The sequence below is a fragment of the Schistocerca americana genome, chromosome 3 (genome assembly GCF_021461395.2).
Source record: "Schistocerca americana isolate TAMUIC-IGC-003095 chromosome 3, iqSchAmer2.1, whole genome shotgun sequence".
Lineage (NCBI taxonomy): Eukaryota > Metazoa > Arthropoda > Insecta > Orthoptera > Acrididae > Schistocerca > Schistocerca americana.
In genome coordinates this window covers 626,809,524-626,831,414 of record NC_060121.1, presented here as the reverse complement: position 1 = coordinate 626,831,414, position 21,891 = coordinate 626,809,524, and the positions used below count along the sequence as shown (strand labels likewise).

At 44.5% G+C, this 21,891-nt stretch overlaps 1 protein-coding gene across 1 annotated transcript in view; it reads right to left on the bottom strand.

The window, feature by feature from the left end:
- The window catches only part of LOC124606261 (dual oxidase), a 528,122-nt gene that overhangs the window by 290,005 nt on the left and 216,226 nt on the right, over positions 1-21,891 (bottom strand). The window contains exon 2 of the mRNA XM_047138239.1: positions 3,295-3,378. Coding sequence (XP_046994195.1) covers positions 3,295-3,378 — 84 coding nt within the window. The remainder of the gene's footprint in view (positions 1-3,294; positions 3,379-21,891) is intronic.

Sequence of the window (21,891 nt, the reverse complement as noted above, 5' to 3'; positions counted from 1 at the left end):
ACATGGATGGATCGTCGGCTGCAGAGGCCCATCGTTAGGAGTGTTCGGTGCACTGAGTGTTCAGACACACTTATACTTTGCCCAACATAAAGTCTGATGTTAGTTCTCCCACAGTTCGCCACAAGTCCTGTTATACCAATCTGACCAGCTTACGACGGCCGCCTAACTCCATGACGTTTGGGCGTGGTTTGACCTTGATTTCATCATACACTCCTGGAAATTGAAATAAGAACACCGTGAATTCATTGTCCCAGGAAGGGGAAACTTTATTGACACATTCCTGGGGTCAGATACGTCACATGATCACACTGGCAGAACCACAGGCACATAGACATAGGCAACAGAGCATGCACAATGTCGGCACTAGTACAGTGTATATCCACCTTTTGCAGCAATGCAGGCTGCCATTCTCCCATGGAGACGATCGTAGAGATGCTGGATGTAGTCCTGTGGAACGGCTTGCCATGCCATTTCCACCTGGCGCCTCAGTTGGACCAGCGTTCGTGCTGGACGTGCAGACCGTGTGAGACGACGCTTCATCCAGTCCCAAACATGCTCAATGGGGAACAGATCCGGAGATCTTGCTGGCCAGGGTAGTTGACTTACACCTTCTAGAGCACGTTGGGTGGCACGGGATACATGCGGACGTGCATTGTCCTGTTGGAACAGCAAGTTCCCTTGCCGGTCTAGGAATGGTAGAACGATGGGTTCGATGACGGTTTGGATGTACCGTGCACTATTCAGTGTCCCCTCGACGATCACCAGTGGTGTACGGCCAGTGTAGGAGATCGCTCCCCACACCATGATGCCGGGTGTTGGCCCTGTGTGCCTCGGTCGTATGCAGTCCTGATTGTGGCGCTCACCTGCACGGCGCCAAACACGCATACGACCATCATTGGCACCAAGGCAGAAGCGACTCTCATCGCTGAAGACGACACGTCTCCATTCGTCCCTCCATTCACGCCTGTCGCGACACCACTGGAGGCGGGCTGCACGATGTTGGGGCGTGAGCGGAAGACGGCCTAACGGTGTGTGGGACCGTAGCCCAGCTTCATGGAGACGGTTGCGAATGGTCCTCGCCGATACCCCAGGAGCAACAGTGTCCCTAATTTGCTGGGAAGTGGCGGTGCGGTCCCCTACGGCACTGCGTAGGATCCTACGGTCTTGGCGTGCATTCGTGCGTCGCTGCGGTCCGGTCCCAGGTCGACGGGCACGTGCACCTTCCGCCGACCACTGGCGACAACATCGATGTACTGTGGAGACCTCACGCTCCACGTGTTGAGCAATTCGGCGGTACGTCCACCTGGCCTCCCGCATGCCCACTATACGCCCTCGCTCAAAGTCCGTCAACTGCACGTATGGGTCACGTCCACGCTGTCGCGGCATGCTACCAGTGTTAAAGACTGCGATGGAGCTCCGTATGCCACGGCAAACTGGCTGACACTGATGGCGGCGGTGCACAAATGCTGCGCAGCTAGCGCCATTCGACGGCCAACACCGCGGTTCCTGGTGTGTCCGCTGTGCCGTGCGTGTGATCATTGCTTGTACAGCCCTCTCGCAGTGTCCGGAGCAAGTATAGTGGGTCTGACACACCGGTGTCAATGTGTTCTTTTTTCCATTTCCAGGAGTGTATATTGAAGACAGTCACCACAGAACTGCTCAAACATCGGACAAGTCGTACAGTTTTCGAAATGCTTGTACCGAGCGTCCAGGCCCCAGGCCTTCACACTGTGCCTGTGATCGCCTTCCCCATTCTACACACGGACAGCACGCTCACTGATAGTACACGCACAGTGTGTGTAACTGACTAGTAGGCATCTTGTCCGGTGACGCTGCTACAGCCTGGACGCGTTTATGTCGATAGTAGCTTGGTGGCTGGAGGGTTGTTGGAGGGTTGTTGGTGTTGTCTGAAGGAGGAGACAAAACAGTGAGGTCATCGGTCTCATCAGATTAGGGAAGGACGGGGAAGGAAGTCGGCAGTGCCCTTCCAACGGAACCATCCCGGCATTTGCCTGGAGAGATTTAGGGAAATCACGGAAAACCTAAATCAGGATGGCCAGAGGCGGGATTGAACCGTCGTCCTCCCGAATGTGAGTCCAGTGTGCTAGCCACTGCGCCACCTCGCTCAGCAGGTCGGTGGTCATAATGTTCTGGCTGATCAGTGTATATGGTCCATCTTTCTCAGTACACTGGTCCATCTCGCCGGTTCATCTGTGAGTAAGATGGACCACTCATGTATGTTTTAATATTACCATATGTCATGTATTTTAAGTGGCAGTGCCTTAAAACTATGCTGTTGTTGTGGTTTTCAGTCCTGAGACTGGTTTGATGCAGCTCTCCATGCTACTCTATCCTGTGCAAGCTTCTTCATCTCCCAGTACTTACTGCAACCTACATCCCTCTGAATCTGCTTAGTGTATTCATCTCTTGGTCTCCCTCTACGATTTTTACCCTCCACGCTGCCCTCCTATGCTAAATTTGTGATCCCTTGATGCCTCAGAACATGTCCTACCAAACGGTCCCTTCTTCTTGTCAAGCTGTGCCACACACTCCTCTTCTCCCCAATTCAATTCAATACCTCCTCATTAGTTATGTGATCTACCCATCTAATCTTCAGCACTTAAAACTATAGTATATTAAAATTTGTATAAGACTCTGGACGAACATGCTGCCAGAAACAGAAAAAGGGTAAAAAAGCACACAAATTTTATGGTGAAAGAAAAAAAAAAAACTGATCCAATTCTACCAGACTTACTCTACCTTCTGTTTATCCGAGACTGTGATGCCACAGAACATTAGTTAATGAAAACGGGAAAATTAAAATAATTTCGAAATTTTCATCTACAAAATATATTAAACCTAACGCAAAAACTACAGAACTTAGTCGTTTGAGATCCATAGAACGTGACTTCCAGTTCAAATTCTTATCAATACAATTATCTAAGAATGTAGAATATTCTGTTTCGTGTACTAATTTAATCCCGTGCTTTATTTCTAATGGTGTGGTCAGGCTTTGTGCAGTGTTGTGAATGGAATGTATTGTGTGTTATCAAGGTTCAGGGACACTCCATTTGTAGAAAAACAGTTATTAATTTTCTAGAAGATACCACCTGCGGTTTCAAATGTAGAAGTTTTTCCGTTAGGGTTGACAAATTCGATTAGTGAGTAAAGGAAAAATCGTCGTCTTCAAACATTTATGACAAATTATGCACTTTAAGGTAGAATTTCATTTAGCCAAATGCTCTGACCAGATGCTTTGAGACAAATAGATGATGAAGAGTTTCAGCGACTTACCGACAGCTCCCCAGTCGGGATGGGCGAGGTTGTTGAACCAGCCATCGTAGCGCTGCTTCTCGGTGAAGCTGTACAGCTGCTGCTCTGTAACAAGGGAGAGGCGCGCGTCAATGCCGACCGCCGCTGCCGCTGACAGAGCCAGTTCTTGCGTCCGCAGAGATTCCCTCTGCGGCGCCCGGACAGGCTGACATGAAAACTAGATTACTGCCAAGTTACTAACAAGCCTCTCGTGCTGGAGGTCAGAGCCACTACGAACACTCCGAGTGTCTGTTGTTATACAGGAACAACACTGCTCGCCATTAAAATTGAAACATGAGATTTTACTTAAAGCGCATATTAAAATGTAGCAAAAAGAATATACGAGTAAATGTGCAGGTGATTCGTGGATATACAGGGTGCGAAATTTAATATGTGTAGCTGCCATCTCCAAAAGCAACAGTGGCTCTATCTGCTTCGGAAAGGAGTCGAATTGAGCTCGGATGAGAGATACGGGTACGTCGTTCCATACCGCTTCTGCTCTTGGTAACCCGTCACCAGTTGTCTCCAATGGGTGAATGACACTCTGAGTTGTGTACTGAAAGGTCTGTATTCCTTACTTGCTAATGAATGTTGTATCGATTCGGTACGTCCTGGTTTAAGGTAGTTCTAATCACGGTTTTTATATCTTCTTTAGGTCCACAGTTTGTCCCCTGAAGATGTGACTATAATGTCAGGAAGTTCCATGATAACTAAATCATTTTTGCGTAGCTGTTGCGGTTTTCATCCGTCGAAACGTATTACCACAGTTGTGGTTGCCCTTTATACCAATTGATTTGTAAGAAAAAGACATTGAGCAATGAGTGTATCCTCTGTTGTTGCTGAGTGCACAACTAATCTGGCACCTTTCAACGCTACCGCATCGAGGGTCGCTGTGCTGGCAGTTCGGGCTGCTCCAGACGCCGTCGCACTGTCCGTGGGGGTGCTTGTCTTGCCGCAAACCAACCCATCTCGTGCCCCCAGGCACGCGACGTGGCTGTACGATCCTGCAGTGGAGCGAATGAAGTGTCTGTCTTCTCTGGTGTTAGTTACGTGTGGCCGTTGAGAACCCGCCTGGTGTTATTGTTTTCCTCCAGAATCCGTCGATTCTTCGCAAGACAGTCGAGTGTTCGCGGACAACACGAGCACCAGTTTCGCAGAATCAATAACAGCAATCTCGATTGGCTAAGAACCTAGACGTCGAATTCTGGAACCTGCTTTAATGCGAGACATAACACGATCTTCTCCTATACAAACAACATTGAAATGAGAGAGTCAGTATGAAAGGTTTTCTTGTACACAGAAAGTAGACGGTGTTAATTCTAGATACTTTGTACAATTGCGCTTGAAACACTTGTCATTTGCATATCCAAGCCTGTGGCACACGTCATGTCCGATTGACGTTTGTTTACATTCCTTCTTCATAGTATTCATATTTTAAAAGCCAGCACTGTGCTTCTCTCAAAAGCGTAACACCTAATACCGGGTGGCAATAATTACGGTGCAGCTACTCACAGAAGTCCACAGTGGGCTGTAATTATCGTATGGCAGCGAAACGTGGTAGTTATTCTGATGCGTTATGGCGGAACAGATGCACACTAAAATAAAAAAAAAATCCAATCTTGGCCACCAGGTGCAAATCTAGTGCTGTGATTACAAGAAAGACGTATAGAAATGTTTGCATATGTAATGGATTAGGAATGGGACACTAGCAGAAAAGGTCAAACAATTGAGAAAGGCGTACTGTTGATTTTACTACACTATGTGATCAAAATTATCCGGACAACCTGGCTAAAAATGACTTTACAAGTTCGTGGCGCCCTCCATCGGTAATGATGGAATTCAATATGGTGTTGGCCCACCCTTAGCCTTGATGACAATTTCCACTCTCACTGGCATACGTTAAAGCAGGTGCTGGAAAGTTTCTTGGGCTATGGCAGCCCATTCTTCACGGAGTGCTGCACTGAGGAGAGGTATCGATGTCGGTCGGTGAGACCTGGCACGAAGTCGGCGTTCCAAAACATATCAAAGGTGTTCCATGGGATTCAAGTCAGGACTCTGTGCAGGCCAGTCCATTACAGGGATTTTATTGTCGTGTAACCACTCCGCCCCAGGCCGTGCATTATGCCGCATCGTGTTGAAAGATGCAATCGCCATCCTCGAATTGCTCTTCAACAGTGGGAAGCAAGAAGGTGCTTAAAACATCAATGTCGGCATGTGCTGTGATAGCGTCCACGCAAAACAACAAGGGGTGCAAGCCCCCCAATGATAAACACGACCACACCATAACACCACCGCCTCCGAATTTTACTGTTACCACTACGCACGCTGGCAGATGACGTTCACTTGGCATTCGCCACACCCACATCCTGCCATCGTATAGCCACATTGTGTACTGTGATTCGTCACTCTACACAACGTTTTTTCACTGTTCAATCGTCCGATGTTTACGCTCCTTACACCAAGCGTGGCGTCGTTTGGCATTTACCGGCGTGGTGTGTGGCTTATGAGGAGCCGCTCGACCATGAAATCCAAGTTTTCTCACCTCCCCCCCCAACTGTCATAGTACTTGCAGTGGATCACATAATGTATCACCTGCCACTTACTCAATTTTTTCTGTGTGAGCACTGGAGACCTCAACGGGATGCTACATCCGTAAAACGACGTGCTCAACAGTTGCTTTCAGCAGTTCCCGTGGAACTGATAACGGGCTTCACATCAGGTAGAGACCGAACGTGTCTGTGGTGAACGCATTTTTTAAGATATTTCCCAGAGCCAAACGTGAAATGGATTGCGATCAGGTGATCTTGCAGGCCACGCATCTGGAAAATCCCTTGAGGTAACACGTTCATGAAAGATTATATTGAGCAGGTCTTACACTGGGTGGAGGTTCCCTGATGGTTTAGGGTGGCATTATGTGGGGCCGACGTACGCCGCTGGTGGTCATAGAAGGCGCCGTAACGGCTGTACGATACGTGATTGGCATCCTCCGACCGATAGTCCAACCATATCGGCAGCATATTGGCGAGGCATTCGCCTTCATGGACGACAATTCGCACCCCCATCGTGCACATGTTGTGAATGACTTCCTTCAGGATAACGACATCGTTCGACTAGAGTTGCCAGCATGTTCTCCAGACGTGAACCCTATCGAACATGCCTGGGATAGATTGAAAAAGGCTGTTTATGGACGAAGTGACCGACCAACCACTCTGAGGGATGGGACCTAAGCCGAATCGCTGTTGAGGAGTGGGACAATCTGGACCAACAGTGCTTTGATGAACTTGTGGACAGTACGCCAAGACGAATACAGGCATGCACCAATGCAAGAGGACGTGCTACTGGGTATTAAAGGTATCTGTGTGTACAGCAATCTGGATCACCACCTCTGAAGATCTCGCTGTATGTGCTATAACATGCAATGTTTGGTTTTCATAGGGCGGAAATGATGGTTATGTTGATCTCTATTCCAATTTTCTGCACACGTTTCGGAACTCTCGGAAACGAGGTGATGTCAAACCTTTATCGATGTGTGTGTATTACTCGGCCTCATGTCGTCAAATTAGATCAGTGCCAAAAATCGAAAAGCAAATTCAGAACGTTGCTGCAGACGGTTACTCGAGTTGGTCCCAAAATAGTGTTGCTGGTTGCATACTTTCAGCAGTACTGTACACGTTTCAAGCCATTTCTCGTAGATGGTTACGAATCCCTATGTTCGTTATATCTCTCATGTTCGCCTCTTTAATCATATTTCACCATTATATTCACCTCGTCAATAACTGCCACCAGGGTAGGATGCCTTCCTATTCCAGGTGCAACTCCAAGCTCACCCATGTTTTCGTACTTCATTATCATGTTCTTTAAACCATTTAACAACATCGGGCATCTCCTCGGATATTTCCGTCAGTGATACTCTCTCAATGCAGCGCTGTAATTGTTGCCCTTCACATAAAAGAGTTTCACTAACAGCGCATGGTCTCTTTACTCGACAACTATGCCATTCACTCGCGTTTTGGCTTGTCAAATGATAGTGTGGGTGTCATAGCGCGATACAAATAGTGTACAGCGCCAGATTTGCACCTAGTGGCACTAATTGGAACTCATTTTTCCATCGTAAATCGGTTCCGCATAAACACATTAGCATATCTACCAAGTTTCGCTGCCATACGATAATTACAGCCCACATTGTACCTCTGTGAGCAGCTGCACTGTAATTATAACCATGCGGTATTTTTCAAAATCTCTGATGAACTGTTTTTGAGAAGTCGGTACTGTTGTGCACATACAGTAGTGGGAGGTATATTCAGGTTGGCCACTTCAGCTTCAATCTTCAGCCCGTTACCGAGGCCCGGGATCGTTTTACACAATTAGGCCGAATGGCGCAACGTGTAGCACACTCGTATGACTTTCGCTACCGATGCAGAAATTGCAAAAATTGCACATTCAGGCAGGTAGAGTGCCGTTCAGTGTTTAGAACGTCGCAGCTGGCAGCTTCTGCGCATGTCATTACTCTGGTTGCGGCATAGGTGTGACGGTGGTTGCGTGCCAAGGCTACGTTCTCAATAACGATTACGCGCAATAAAGGAATCCAGATGCGTCATTGTATATTATTTTTAATGAACAGCATTTCAGTGGACAGTATTAATATTTATTTTTTCTGTTGGATGTTTTCTTCTGGGAATGGTTACTCAGCACTAGATGTTTTCTCACGTGCGTACAGCGATTGTGTCACATAATAAATGATTATACGGGTTCCGTTTACAACCGTAGGATACAGGCGTAAGCATGAACATAAACGTCTCATCACAGGAGACCGTTCGCGAAGCACGAACCAAAATAACCAGCGATTAAAATTATAAAGTGGCCAACATTGGGATCAGAAATTAAAGCTGTTAAGTGATGTTGTGAGTAATAAATACCTGTTACTGACATTTGTGCCTATGCTGTTATCAACAATAGTACCAAAACAATGACTCGAAGTCCGTCACTTGTTTTACCTATGACTGGGTCTATGTAATCATTCCGTTCCATATCCATACAAATTGTGACTCACAGTCACTATGTTTCTGCCTGTTTTTGAAGTGCATGACTTTACATCTCTGAAGAACTATTTTGTTTCTTTATGTTTTCAAACTGAACGTATTAGGGCCAGCAGCCCCTCTCTTACCTCGGACTAAGACTTCACACATACGGTCTTTTTTACATCATGGTCTCCTAAGAAATAACAATTTTAATAGGACGAATAGTATTAAAATGATTTACGTGTCTCAGGTGGCAATGTGAGTAACAATACTAACTATGAACTAACAAAGTTAATGCTGGCAGTACTTGCACTACTGCAGCTGCTGCCACTAATAGTAATAATAGTAGTAATAATGACAATAATAATGACAAAAATAACATTAATGATAGCGGCAGACATAAAAAGAATTTATAGTGTACAAGATAGATGTTTTCAGATGTGTAGAGTTCTGGGAAAAGGAAATTTAAGGAGACTGCACCAGCTAAGAATACTAGAAAAAGAGGAAGAACTAGTTGAGAAGAAGGATGTGCAAGGATAACGTGTGCGTATAGGGACAATGGTAATCCTTATTGTTGCTTTTGCTTTAGTAAATCCGCCATTAACTGTCTTCTGAAGCCGGAGATGTTCTTCACTTCTCTAATATAATGCGGGACGCAATTCCCGAGTCTGGATCCTGCTACTGAGAAGGACTTCAAGAAAGTAGCTGAATGATGAAGTGAGACAGAAATGATTTTCATGGGTGTTTCTGCCATAATGTTCAGAAAGGAGCGCGAAGGTCGACGGAAGATATGAGGGACACTGTTTGTTGATGAGACAATAGAGAACACAGAGTATGGAAATCTCTGAGCTTGTCTGCATGCAGCCAAGATAGCTGTACATATGATGATGAAATATGATCAAAGTGTCGAAAATCAGAGATATGCTGAACACAGGCATTCATAGCCATCGATAAGAAATGGCTTAAAATGTGTAGAGTCCTGCTGAAAGCGTGCAACCAGCAATATTATAATGGAAGGAGGTTTCCACCCTCCAGAGACGCTGGAACACCGTGTAACAGTGGCTCGGAAGAGTAAGGAAGGAAGTAATGTGTATTGGAATTTAGCTGCAGCTATATTCGGACGAGTTGTCGTGGCGAGTTACAGTTTGAGAGCTGCGTTCCAGCGCAGTCTCTTTGCAGTGAAACAGCAGTGGTGATCGCAATTTTGCTGATCCAGAAAGGCGTAGGCACTAGCGACTGTTGTCAATTTAGACTAAGATCATTAGGATACAACGTTTCTTATATTATAAAATACAACCAGCCCTTCACGATCAAAATATTATTCGATGTTTCCTGACAGAAAATGTGCCATCCTGCGTAAACAGGCGAGTGAAAGTAATCTTTACTAATGTGAGCGAATTTCACACATTTCACTTGGCTTTTACAGCATGGAGAGAGAACTATAGACATTATATTACCGCTACAACGATCGCAGAAGCAAGGAATAGGAACCAACAGAAAATTTTGTATTATTTTAAAATGGAACTTAACCCTAGATTAGTAAAACATCGCAAAATTTATGATTGTAGTCTGTATCACTTCGCGGTTCCCGCCCACCTGGACACATGAGCAAAACGCACTCTTGATTAGCTTCCCGTCAAATATTGTTGTTAACAATGGTTAAATTATTTATTGGCAGTTTGCTGACACTGGTCTTTTGTAAATATTACGAATTTTTCAGAATAATTTTATTTTATTGTGAACAATATATACTACAGTTGCTGAAAATTACAGCCATGAATAAAATAATATTACGAATTTTTAGTTTTTTAATAATTGGAATATTCGTTTTATTACTTACAATTAACCTGAGAGTGGCACCTTAGATGAAATATCAAGCGTCACAGTTAGAAGAGTGTTACGAGGGTAATCCCGAAAGCAAGATCTCATATTTTTTTATTAAGTACATAGATCTGTTTATTTCCACAGTGGTTTACATCAGTTTACAGCTTGAACATTTAGCTATTTTTCGACATAATCACCATTTCTGTCGATGCATTTTTGTAGACGCTGTGGCAGTTTTTGTATGCCCATGTCGTACCAGCTCGCAGCCATGCTGTTCAGGAAGTTATGAACCTCTTCTTTCACCTCGTCGTCGGAGCTGAATCGCTTTCCGGTCAAATGTTCTTTTAACCTAGGGAACAGGTGATATTCACTGGGTGTCATGTCAGGACTAAAGCGTGGGTGGGTGATTATGTTTCACTGAAACTGTTGCAGGAGAGCAACGGTTTGCCGAGCGATGTGTGAGCGAGCGTTGTCATGGAGAATGTGTACGCCCTTGCTCAGCATTTCTCTTCTCCGCTTTTGAATTGAATTTGACATCCATGCACGACTCACCATTCAGTTCCGTCAATTGGTGATGGATTTCAACCGGCGCAGTGCCCTTTGCGTTCAAAAATCGAACAACTGCGCGCAATTCGCACTTGGCGGTAACATCCAACGGGAGCTTCGTTCTCAACGGCTGCCAAGCCAAGACTGAGCGCCTCAGCGCGGCGTGCGCATGTTTACACACAGCGCGTGAAGCACTCTTCATAACAGTGTGACCAACTGCTACACAAACAGAGTTCTGTACTTATAAAAAAATGGGAAACCTTACTTTTGGGATTACCTTCGTATATCCCGTTGACGCTCTCCAGTGCTAATCTTGACTTCTGCTACTGAAATTACGCAATATGGATGGTGCTGAGTTTGGTTTTGACAGTACATATCGGGTGATTTGCTTGGGAAACTTCACCCGAGCAGCAGCAGCTCCTTAAGGGAGAAAAATATGCCCGTTTTCTCCTTCGAAAAAATTGAGAATGATGACATTTTGTAACCACTGCTCAACAGCGTCTTGTACAGAACACTGAGCTAGGTCGTGCTTAGATTCTAATAATACTGTCTAAAGTAGAAGACTCTACTCACTTTGTGTCTAAAATACTCTTGGAGTTAACGTCCTAGTGCATAACATTAATTATGATTCTTTTCCAATAACATTTTGAGCAATAAAATTGTCATTATAGGGCATAAAACCGGACGTTTCGTACTTATTTTGTATATAACATATCATTGGAGATCTAGTATTTCCAATTAAACAGTGCATAACACATAAACTATGAATTCCTTTGAATGAAATTTGGAACAGTAAAATTTACGATGATTTAGTAGCAATGTAACATTTCCCCATTTAGGGTCGATTGGGGCTGTAAATTTTGAAGTACTCTTATCTCCTGCGTCAGTAAATTGCTAAGTCAGCTACTTTGCAGATTGCGGTGCAACTACATTATTCAATCTAGTTGGAGTACTTCTCGTCTACAAGAAAAGGAAGATTGGCGTTTAATGTCCTGCTGGCACAATGAGTTCATTAGGGACGGAGCACAAACTCGGATTAGTGAAGGGTGGGGAAGGAAATCGGCCGTGTCCCTTCATAGAACTACCCCGGTATTTTCCTTAAACGATGTAGGAGAATCATGAAACCTAATATCGGGATGGTCGGATGGAGATTTGAAGCGTCGTCCACCAAAATTTGAGTCGATGGTGCCAACCACAGCACCACCTCGCTTGGTGTGTCTCAGCTACATGCGTTATATGTGCTCTACAACCAAGGTGCCAATAGCCCTGAAGCGTCCTTCATACATTGAACATATAAATCTAGTTGTGAAGAAGGCGTAGCTTACACGGACACTATTTAGAATAATCCTAAAAGTCATGAAAACAAATCAATTTGTAAATAACTCTCTTCTCAAACGACTTCGGAATACTGTTCATGAGTCTGGAAGCCTTATCAACGGAAGAGATAGGCAACATTTGTCAACTGTTTGACTGGTCAATGCAAAAGCGAAACTAAAGTGTTCATTCGATAATCTACTAGGAGGGCCTTATAGGAAATCTACTGCCCCACGAGGAAAATTTCGCTCTTGAAACTCCGAGAGCATCCGTTCCATTAAATGCCGCCCGGTGTGGCCGAGCGGTTCTAGGCGCTTCAGTCTGGAACCGCGCTACCGCTACGGTCGCAGGTTCGAATCCTGCTTCCGGCATGGATGTGTGTGATGTCCTTAGGTTAGTTAGGTTTAAGTAGTTCTAAGTTCTAGGGGACTGATGATCTCAGATGTTAATCCCATAGTGCTCAGAGCCATTTGAACCAATCGTTCGTCTAAAGGTCAACAAACTTGTATTTCTCCATATGGAACCAGCTTCAATGACCCTGACTTTGAAATAAGAGAAAATCATTCATACATGAGGAAATACACTGTCCAGTTAAAGTAATGTGAATACCTGTCAGAAGCCACCTTTCGGAGCACGGACTGCTGCGAGACGCGCAGGAAGAGAATCAGTGGGATTGTGGAAGATATCGGGAGGGATGACCAGCCATGCCGACTCCAGTTCCGTGGCCACATGGGGTAGATTTCTCGGTTGAATATCCACGACGCAAACAGCCCGATCAAGAGGGCCCCATAGATTATTGATTGAGTTTAAATCCGAGGTAGTACGATGGCCAGGGGAGAACGGTTCTTCCTGGTGCTCGCTGGGACTCTACGAGCTGTGTGACACGTTGCATTGTCCTGCTGGTAGGTGCCATCGTGCCGGGGAAAAACAAATTGCATGTAGGAGTGGACGCAGTCCCCAAGGATAGATACATTGTGCGATCTAGAATGACGAGATCAACCAGGGAATGACACGATAACATTCCTCAGACCATAATGCTCCTTCCTATGTGCTGAACTCATGCGACGATTGTTGCACGGTGTTTGCTTTCAGGCATCTTATGCCCTTGGACACAAAGAGTCACTTATCTTAAAAGGCCACATTTTGCCACTCGGTGGACGTCCAGTTGCTATACTGGAGAGCAAATTTCAGCCTTCGTCTCCAATGAACAGTGATCAGCACTGGTGCATGAACCAGGCGTCTGTTGCGGAGGCCCACACGCAACAACGTTCGCTGAACGGTCGTTTTGGAGACACTGCTGGTAGCCCCTTGTTTCACCTGGGTGGTCAGTTGCTCAACAGTTGCACGTCTGTTCGCCCATACACATCCCCGCACCATTGTTCTCTCCTGTTATCTATGGCCCGTGCCCCGTGCTGCACCACTGTTGCCTCGGTGCCAGTTTTGGATAGCGCCATTTTGCCACGCACGGTACATTTTTACCACGGCGATACGCGAACAGTTTACGATCTTAGTCGCTTCGGAGATGCTGCCACCAGTGGCCCGAAAGCCAATGATCACGCCGTTTTGGCAGTCAGATAAATCACTCGGTTTCCGCAGTACGACAACGACAGCGATGTTTTCCGCGTCCCCCCGACATGCTTTATATACTGCTAGTGGTAGCCTGCGCTCTCTGTGAGCGGTTATTGCACGTTTACGTCGAACATAAGCGCTTTTCGCATTGCTGTAACTGGACAGTGTAGCAACTGTGGTTCTTGTCCCTGGAGACTCGCGAATGGAGTAGGGCAGGGTGAAAGTGCTAGATACTTACTACTACTAAATTTCCTCACAGATGGTACAGTGCTTGCAGAGCTTAGATGGTTATCGAGACCTTGAACACCAACGGTATATTACTGTACTTTAAATCCAGAATGAGATTTTCACTCTGTAGCGGAGTGTGCGCTGATATGAAACTTTATGGCGGATCAAAACTGTGTGCCGGACCGAGACTCAAACTTGGGACCTTTGCCTTTCGTGGGAAAGTGCTCCAGAGCCAGAGCCTAGCACTCTATCCACTAGACAATCATGATCACATATACCAATCTAATGAAACTAATTTTCTACATATACCAAGTTACTGCCAAAGAGCACCAGTGAGCATATTATTTTATCTATGAAATTTATTTCAGTCAATGCACACATAAATTGAGTAAATGTTGTACCAGTCTCAAATGGTTCAAATGGCTCTGAGCACTTTGGGACTTAACATCTGTGGTCATCAGTCCCCTAGAACTTAGAACTACTTAAACCTAACTAACCTAAGGACATCACAAACATCCATGCCCGAGGCAGGATTCGAACCTGCGACCGTAGCGGTCACGCGGTTCCAGACTGAAGCGCCTAGAACGGCACGGCCACACCGGCCGGCAGTACCAGTCTCAATCGACTAGTGATTATCAACGCCCCGTAAACATTTCTTAGCTGGCAGCTGCGTCAAAGCATGGTACGAGTCAACATATTTCTGAGTCTCCTGCAAGAGGAGTCCTTACGTTTATCGGCTATTGATAATCCCTAGTCAGATGAAACCTGTTTAATTAATCTGTTTCTGTGAGCATTGACTGAAAGTTCATGAATAAATTTTTAGCTTGAATTAATATACTGACTTAATTTGATTTAGTTTCTCCAACGCTACGTAGCATATCGTCCAACAGGTTTCCTAATGCGAATTCGATCAGCTGACAGGTTTTATCTTCCTCTAAGTTCATATGGAAGCATTTAAGACGCATTGCAGATGTTCGTTTCCAGGTGCCACGAGGTATTCCTCTACTGCCGTGTCCATCTGGAGGTTTCCAAAACAGTGCTGATTTCGGAGTCTTCCATTCTCCAGGCGTAGAACATGCCCAGCAAGCATCAGTCTTCTTCCAGCAACGATTATATGCATACAGCGTAGACCAATTTCTGACAGCACTTCACCATTTGAAACGTGGTCGTGATAGCTGATATAAAAAATTCGCTTCAAGCATCGCAGGTGAAAAACATTAAGCTTTTGTGCTGATTTTTCTTATATTTTCCAGGTTCACGCACATATATGGCCATCGGCTGGGTGACAAGAGTACAGCCGCAGCTTGGTGGGCCTACGTATGGATTCTAATTGTCATATGGATCACATTCGTTGGAAAACTGTGGAAGCTTTCCTAATTATAAGGTTGTCGCATAGGAAAATCGGTATTGTAGTGCCTCTGTTGCATTGTTATTTGAGTAGATACATTTCCACTTTTATGAACGTTGTTTTTCTTTTATCTCTATCTATTTTAGTCCTACAGAACTGGCCATTACATCCAGTTTGTCAGTCATAATTTGTGGACTTTTGGTGTTTCTGCCCAGACGAACGATGTCATGAACAAAATCTAGATCGGTAAAACTAAATTGGTCATTCAAAAGTATATCCACGTTGGAGTTGTCCATAGTTTTTCTCATTACGAATTCTACGACTAATGCGAAAAGGAATAGCGACTAAGTGCGTCGTTGTCTTACGTCTGTCTGAATACTATAAAAAAGGGTATAGGTTTCTGCAAAAATCGATTAAATGTCCGGGAATTCCATAAAGGCCTGTTCGAAATTTATCAGTTACCTTAAAAACAATTTGAGCGTGCAAGAGCGCCAGCTCCAGTAAGATAAATATGACAATGAAGAGTTTGCAAAATTCTTGTGGCGAAAGTAGAAGCCAGAATGCCACTCTAGGTTTGAGGGACTATTGGCATGACTGGATTAAGAATTTGTAAACGAGTTACGCTAGTCATTTCGAACTCAGAAAAGCGATTCTCCTCTAAAAACAATAATTTATCGACCAGCCAAAAACGAATGTAGTATAACAAAACCACAGTTTTTAAACAGATGGACATTGCATTTGCTGACATTTGCCGTAGTATTGATAGAGGAGAATCTTTTCGAATGGAAACGTTTGGGTCGGTAAGACGGAACAACGAGTACTGTAACGGCGAGTGATTGGATAATTTGCTCGGCCGATTTAGAACGTTCTTTCTGGCCCCGCTAGGCGCGTGTGATGCAAGCTGTTTTCCTGAAAGGAGGCTGAGAAAGCGAGCGAGGCCGCTGCGTTCCGGACGTACCGTATACACCACACACCATCCGGCTGTTAACGGCTATTAGTCAGCCTGCAAACAGGGCGCAGAGCCAGAGGTCTCGCGCCCCACGCCGTCTGGAGGACGCTGTCTGCGGCAGACACTGCACGACGCTTACTGTACAGCACGTTTTCTAGAAGGGAACCGCTGTGGAGAGGCCAGTGCTTGAAGAGGGGCGGCAATCGCTTCATTGGCAGCAGGAGCAAAAGTGGATAACTGACTGATCCGTCCTTGTCTCATTAGCCAACATGGCCTTGCTGTGCTGAAAGCATAGGGGAACTACAGTCGTTATATTACCCGAGGTCATGCAGCTTTACTGTATGGTTTAACGATGATGCCATCCTACCGAATAAAATATTACGAAGGTGAACAGTGTCCGCGAAGCGACGTTGTCATCAGGAAAAACAAAAACTGGAGTTCTACGGAACACGGAATGCTAAGAGTCCTTCATGGGACAGGTAGATTAGAGAATTCTTTTGATTAAGTGCCGTTGGCTGGTTTGCTGCTTTCTCCGGTCCATTTCACTGACTACTTTGCGTTCGATATTTGGTGGGTAAGTCCACAAAATTTACCCACATGTGGCCATAGCACCACCAAATATCAGACAAAGTGCAAAACACCGACCCACGCCACTTAATGTACAACCACCAAACGGTTACAACTCGTGTTAAGTTAAGGAAGAGCTTTATCCAGCGGACAGTACAGCTATAAGGCCGACTTGAGACCCGCTGCCTATCGTTATGTTTGGACTCTCTGCAAAATACAAACCTAGACCCCAAAGTGGAAATCACACAAGAGTGTCAAATACGGTATGGACGGTGCTGAATAGATTAAGAACAGAAATCGCAAGACCTAAAGCAAACGTGGATCAGTGCGAATATGGAAAACACAGACGATTCACCATTTGCTCGTGTCTCCACTGATGGAATTTCTTTTCACAGAGTAAGCTCTGTTTCCGAGTAATGACACGGCCATTAATGTTTTAGCGTTCTAGAAGAAGAGATTGGTTGACTGACTTAGGGAGCGGACCAAACAGCGAGGCCATCGGTCCCACTGGGTTAGGGGAGATGGGAAGGAAATCGGCCGTGGCCTTTAAAAGGAACCATTCCGGCATTTGCTTGAAGCAATTTAGGGAAATCACGGAAAACCTAAATCAGGATGGCCGGACGCGGGTTTGAACCGTCATCCTCCCAGCTGCGAGTCTAGTGTGCTAACCACTGCGCCACCTCGGTGGAAGAAGAGAGTTTAGAGGTTGTTGCCCGGACACGAAAGTAAGTAAAGTATTAGAGAATGTAACAAGTACTCAGTCGAACTAGGGAGAAAACATGTTTATGGCACATCTGGATTAAAAGAAACGTTTGGTTGATGAGACACATCGAGTAAAACTTGTAAATTTCCTAACGGAGAGAAATGTGGGGGTAAAATTGTAGAGGGAAACCAAGGCTTGACTACCAAAGCTTGGTTGTAGTTGGAAGGTTGCAGTAGTCAGAAATGAAAAGCCTTGTATAGAATATACTGGCGTGAAGAGATGCGTAAAATCAGCCTTTGGACTGAAGACGGTAGCAGCAACGTAACGGAACTGTACATTTCCTGACACTAAAGTGAAGCATCCAGAACGGGAGGAGGAAACGAAACGAAACTTCAAGAGACGGGAAGATGTGTGGTGTTATTTTACTGGTTGTGACATAGAATCAAATTTACAATAAATTTGGGAATATGAGCGCTCTAATCAGTACCCTCTGGAGTGGATTCATGCACTGGCTCCCCTGAGCCAAGCTGGCCCACAACTGTTGTAATGGCCCTTGATATTCTGAACGCTGGCACTGGGACGGAGATTATGTCCGAGATGGTTCCACACATGTTCTAGATTGACAGATCTAGAAATCTCGTTGGCCACGATAGTACTCCAGAAGCACGTAGAGAGTTTGTTAGAGACACGTGCCGCTTGCGGACGAGCACTGTCTTGCTGAAAAATTGATCCACGATAATGTCGCATTAGAGGTAACAGAAAGATGGAGAAAACCCGTTATGTACCGTTGTACCATTGGAGCTTAATTACTACCAGCCGTGGCTCCACACACCACAGCACCGGGAATAACACCACTGTACCTCTACAAAACAGATTTTTAGCGTTACGATGTGCTTGGTACACAATACAGCGATCCTCTATTGTTTTGGTCAGACCTTGTCGTCTGGAAATTTGACATATGTATCTTAGCCCTTACTTGTCCATGCAATGCAACGTCAGGCCACTGTCAGATCCAAACGCCCTGCAAATCCGTGTGTTACACTATTCGACCAGCTGACCAGATGGGGATCCACAATGAGACACCCATCGAACCCTGTCAGCTGCTGATAACATTGTCTCGCATCTCCATGTGCTTCACAGCGATCATTCAAAACTGACGCTGCTCACGTTCCTTACATATCCTACCAGGTTTGCCAACGAAACTTGACACAAACGTCACCAAAGCACTCTCATGACCGTTCTAAGTGTCACAAAGTACTGCTGCTCTACTCGTACATACCCACCGATGGTGTGTATATGCACGAAGTTACACAGACACCCGGCCATGTCCTCTGGGTGTTTCACTCTTTTTGTCAGGCACTTGTAGGTCATTGATCCGTTTCTTTATAATTTTTTCCTTACACGCCACCAGAATAACTTTGGGCATCACATCTGTTCCTTGCTCTGTGGGATGCAAATAAAATGGAAGCTTTAAATAACGTCTGACGATATCATAGACTTCAAACGAAAGGAATAATCTACAAAGCAGAAAGGAAAATTCTTCTGTGATTTACAAGGACAGGTAACAACTCGGAATAATCAGATAAATGGGCATCTCTAGAATAGAGTTCGCTTACCAGTTCTCTTTAGCTCATAAAACGTGTAATGTAAAAGGGTCGTTTTGGAAACAGTTTCGTAGGTTGTGGCGAAGCCAATCGACGACAGTATCCTTCCTTCCAGAAATGCTAGTCCCGCAAGGTTTGCAGGCGAGCTTCAGTGAAGTGTGTAAAGCAAGGAAGACGTGCCAGTAGAATTGAAGCTGTGAGGAAGGCAGTAAATCGTGCGTGGATAACACAGTCGGTAAAATCATCTACCGTAAAGCTTCACAGCATACGCCGTTAGAGAATGAAATAAATATTCTGGAAATACATAGGATGTTCGGATTTCTCTTTACAAGACGCTTAAAGAACGCAGGGCAGATAATGATTTTAACCGTAATCCACGTCGGGGATTGTATTGTTTCGTTATTACTGGTAGAAATATGGAACATAGTCTGTTCCAGTCTCCTGCATAACAATAATTTGTTGTCATTCTGATGAGTAATGCAGTTGCAGGGAACTAAGGTGCTTGCAATGCCTTTTGCTTACCTCTGTTGAAGTAATGGAACAGGGATCTGCGATTGGAATCATTAAGACAACTGCGAGTTTCGTCGCGGTAAGATATTTCAACGAAAATTTAATCACCTAGTTTCTCCTCGGATGCGAAAACTTTTTGTTGACGTCCACCTAGATGGCGATAAATAAGACAAATCAGAGCTCGCAAACAAAGATTTAACTGTTCGTTTTGCATGCAAGCTATTCGACAGTGGAAGGGTGGAAAAATGGTCTGAACCCTTTGGCAAGCTCTTAATTGTCAATCGCAAATCGGCATATAGATTTAGATGTGGATAACCAATGGAACAAGAATATTGTATACACTAGAATATAATATGTTCCGTGTGTGTCTTCTTACTGTAAAATATAAAGCTGTACTCATCGCCAAAGATGGCCTGAACACCTCCATGCTTTATTAGCCACGCTACTGTTGAAGGTGGTGTGCCTTTGTTTACGCCATTCTTTCAAACGTCTTACCCAGCCTGTTACGAGGAGTCTATAGTTTAACATTGACTGGAGCCACGGAGCACCTTGGAACTTTCAGATATACGTATCACTGCACCAGTGAAGTAAGCAATAATTGATAGAAAAAGGACCGAATGAGAGTTTAACACCAATACTTACCTACTGAGTTACCAAGCGATGTAGCTACGTATTGTACCACAGGCAATCTAAATCAAGGTGACTGGTTTCGCTGGATTCGTTAAACGCGTCTAGAAAACATTAATATTTAATGGAAGAGATCAGAAACATAATTAGCAAATTGCGTCAGAGAATATCGCATATTAACTTCGAAAGGACAAATGCTCATGTACGAACTTTAGGAAATAAAAGGTAGACAAATTCACTAAAGAAGCAGCACGAGGAAAGCTTACCAAACGATCAACTCGAGAAAACGCTACAGAAAACTTCAACAGAATTTCTCCGCCTGTGGTCAAAAGAAAACTAAGATGGACGTCGACAAAAAGATGTGAAGGAGAATGGGCTAAAACTACAAAAAAGGTGATCATAAACGATTTTTCCTGACTGTTCAACGTCGTACTTCTATAAAGTCACCACGTTATATCATTTTTTTCGAGTCATCAGTCTCCTAACTGATCTGATGCGGCCCGCCGGTGCTAAACTCTTCATCTCACAGTATCACTTGCAACCTACGTCCTCAGTTGTTTGCGGGACGTATTATAATCTCTGTTTTCTTCTACAGTTTTTACGCTCTACGGTTTCTTCCGGTACCACTGAAGTTATTCCCTGTCGTCATAACAGTTGTCCTACTATCCTATCCCTTCTTCTTGTTAGTGTTTTCTCCTTTCCTCGCCGATTCTCCGGAGAACCTCCTCATTCCATACCTTACAAGTCCATCAAATTTTCCACATTCTTCTGTCGCACCACATCTCAGACGTTTCGAGTCTCTTTTGTTCCGGGGTCCCCCGAGTGCATGGTTCATTACCGTACAATACTGAATACTGAGCTCCAAACGTACATTCTCTGAAATTTCATCCTCAAAATTAAGAGCCATGTTTGATACTAGCAGACTTCTCTTGTCCAGGAATGACCTTTTTGCCAATGTTAGTTTGCTTTAGATGTCCTCCTTGCTCCGTCCGTCATGGATTATTTTGCTGTTTACGTATCAGAATTCATTAACTTCATCTACTTCGTGACGATCAACCCCGATGTATGTTTCTCGCTGTTCACATTTCTCCTGCCTCTAATTACTTTCGTCTTCCTCCGATTCACTCTCAGTCGCCTATTATGTATCCATTAGACTGTTCATTCCATTCAGCAAATTTTGTAATTTTTCTTAACTTTCATTCAGGATAGATATCGCCAGTGAATCTCATCACTGATATCTTTTCACCTTGAAGTTTAATTCCACTCTTCAATCTTTCTTTTATTTCCGTCACTGCTTCCTCGATGTTTAGATTGAACAGTAGGGGTGAAAGACCACATCTCTGTCTTAAACACTTTTTAATTCGAGCACTTTTTTCGTGATCTTCCACTCTTATTGTTCCATCTTGGGTCTTGTACGTTTTGTAATTACTCGTCTTTTCCTATAACTTACCCCTATTTTTCTCAGAATTTCGAAATTCTTGCACCATTTTACATTGTCGAACGCTTTTTACAGGTCAACAAATCCTATGAACGTGTACGGATTTTTCTTTAGTCTTGCTTCCATTATCAACCGCAACGTCAGAACTGCTCTCTGGTGTCTTTATGTTTTCTAAAGCGTAAATAATCGTCATCTAACACATCCTCAATTTTCTTTCCCTTCATCTGTTTGTTATTCTTGTAAGCAACTTGGATGCGTGAGTTCTTAAGCTGATTTGCAATAACCTTCGCTCTTCTCGGCTCTTCCAATCTTCGGAATTGTTTGGATATGTTTT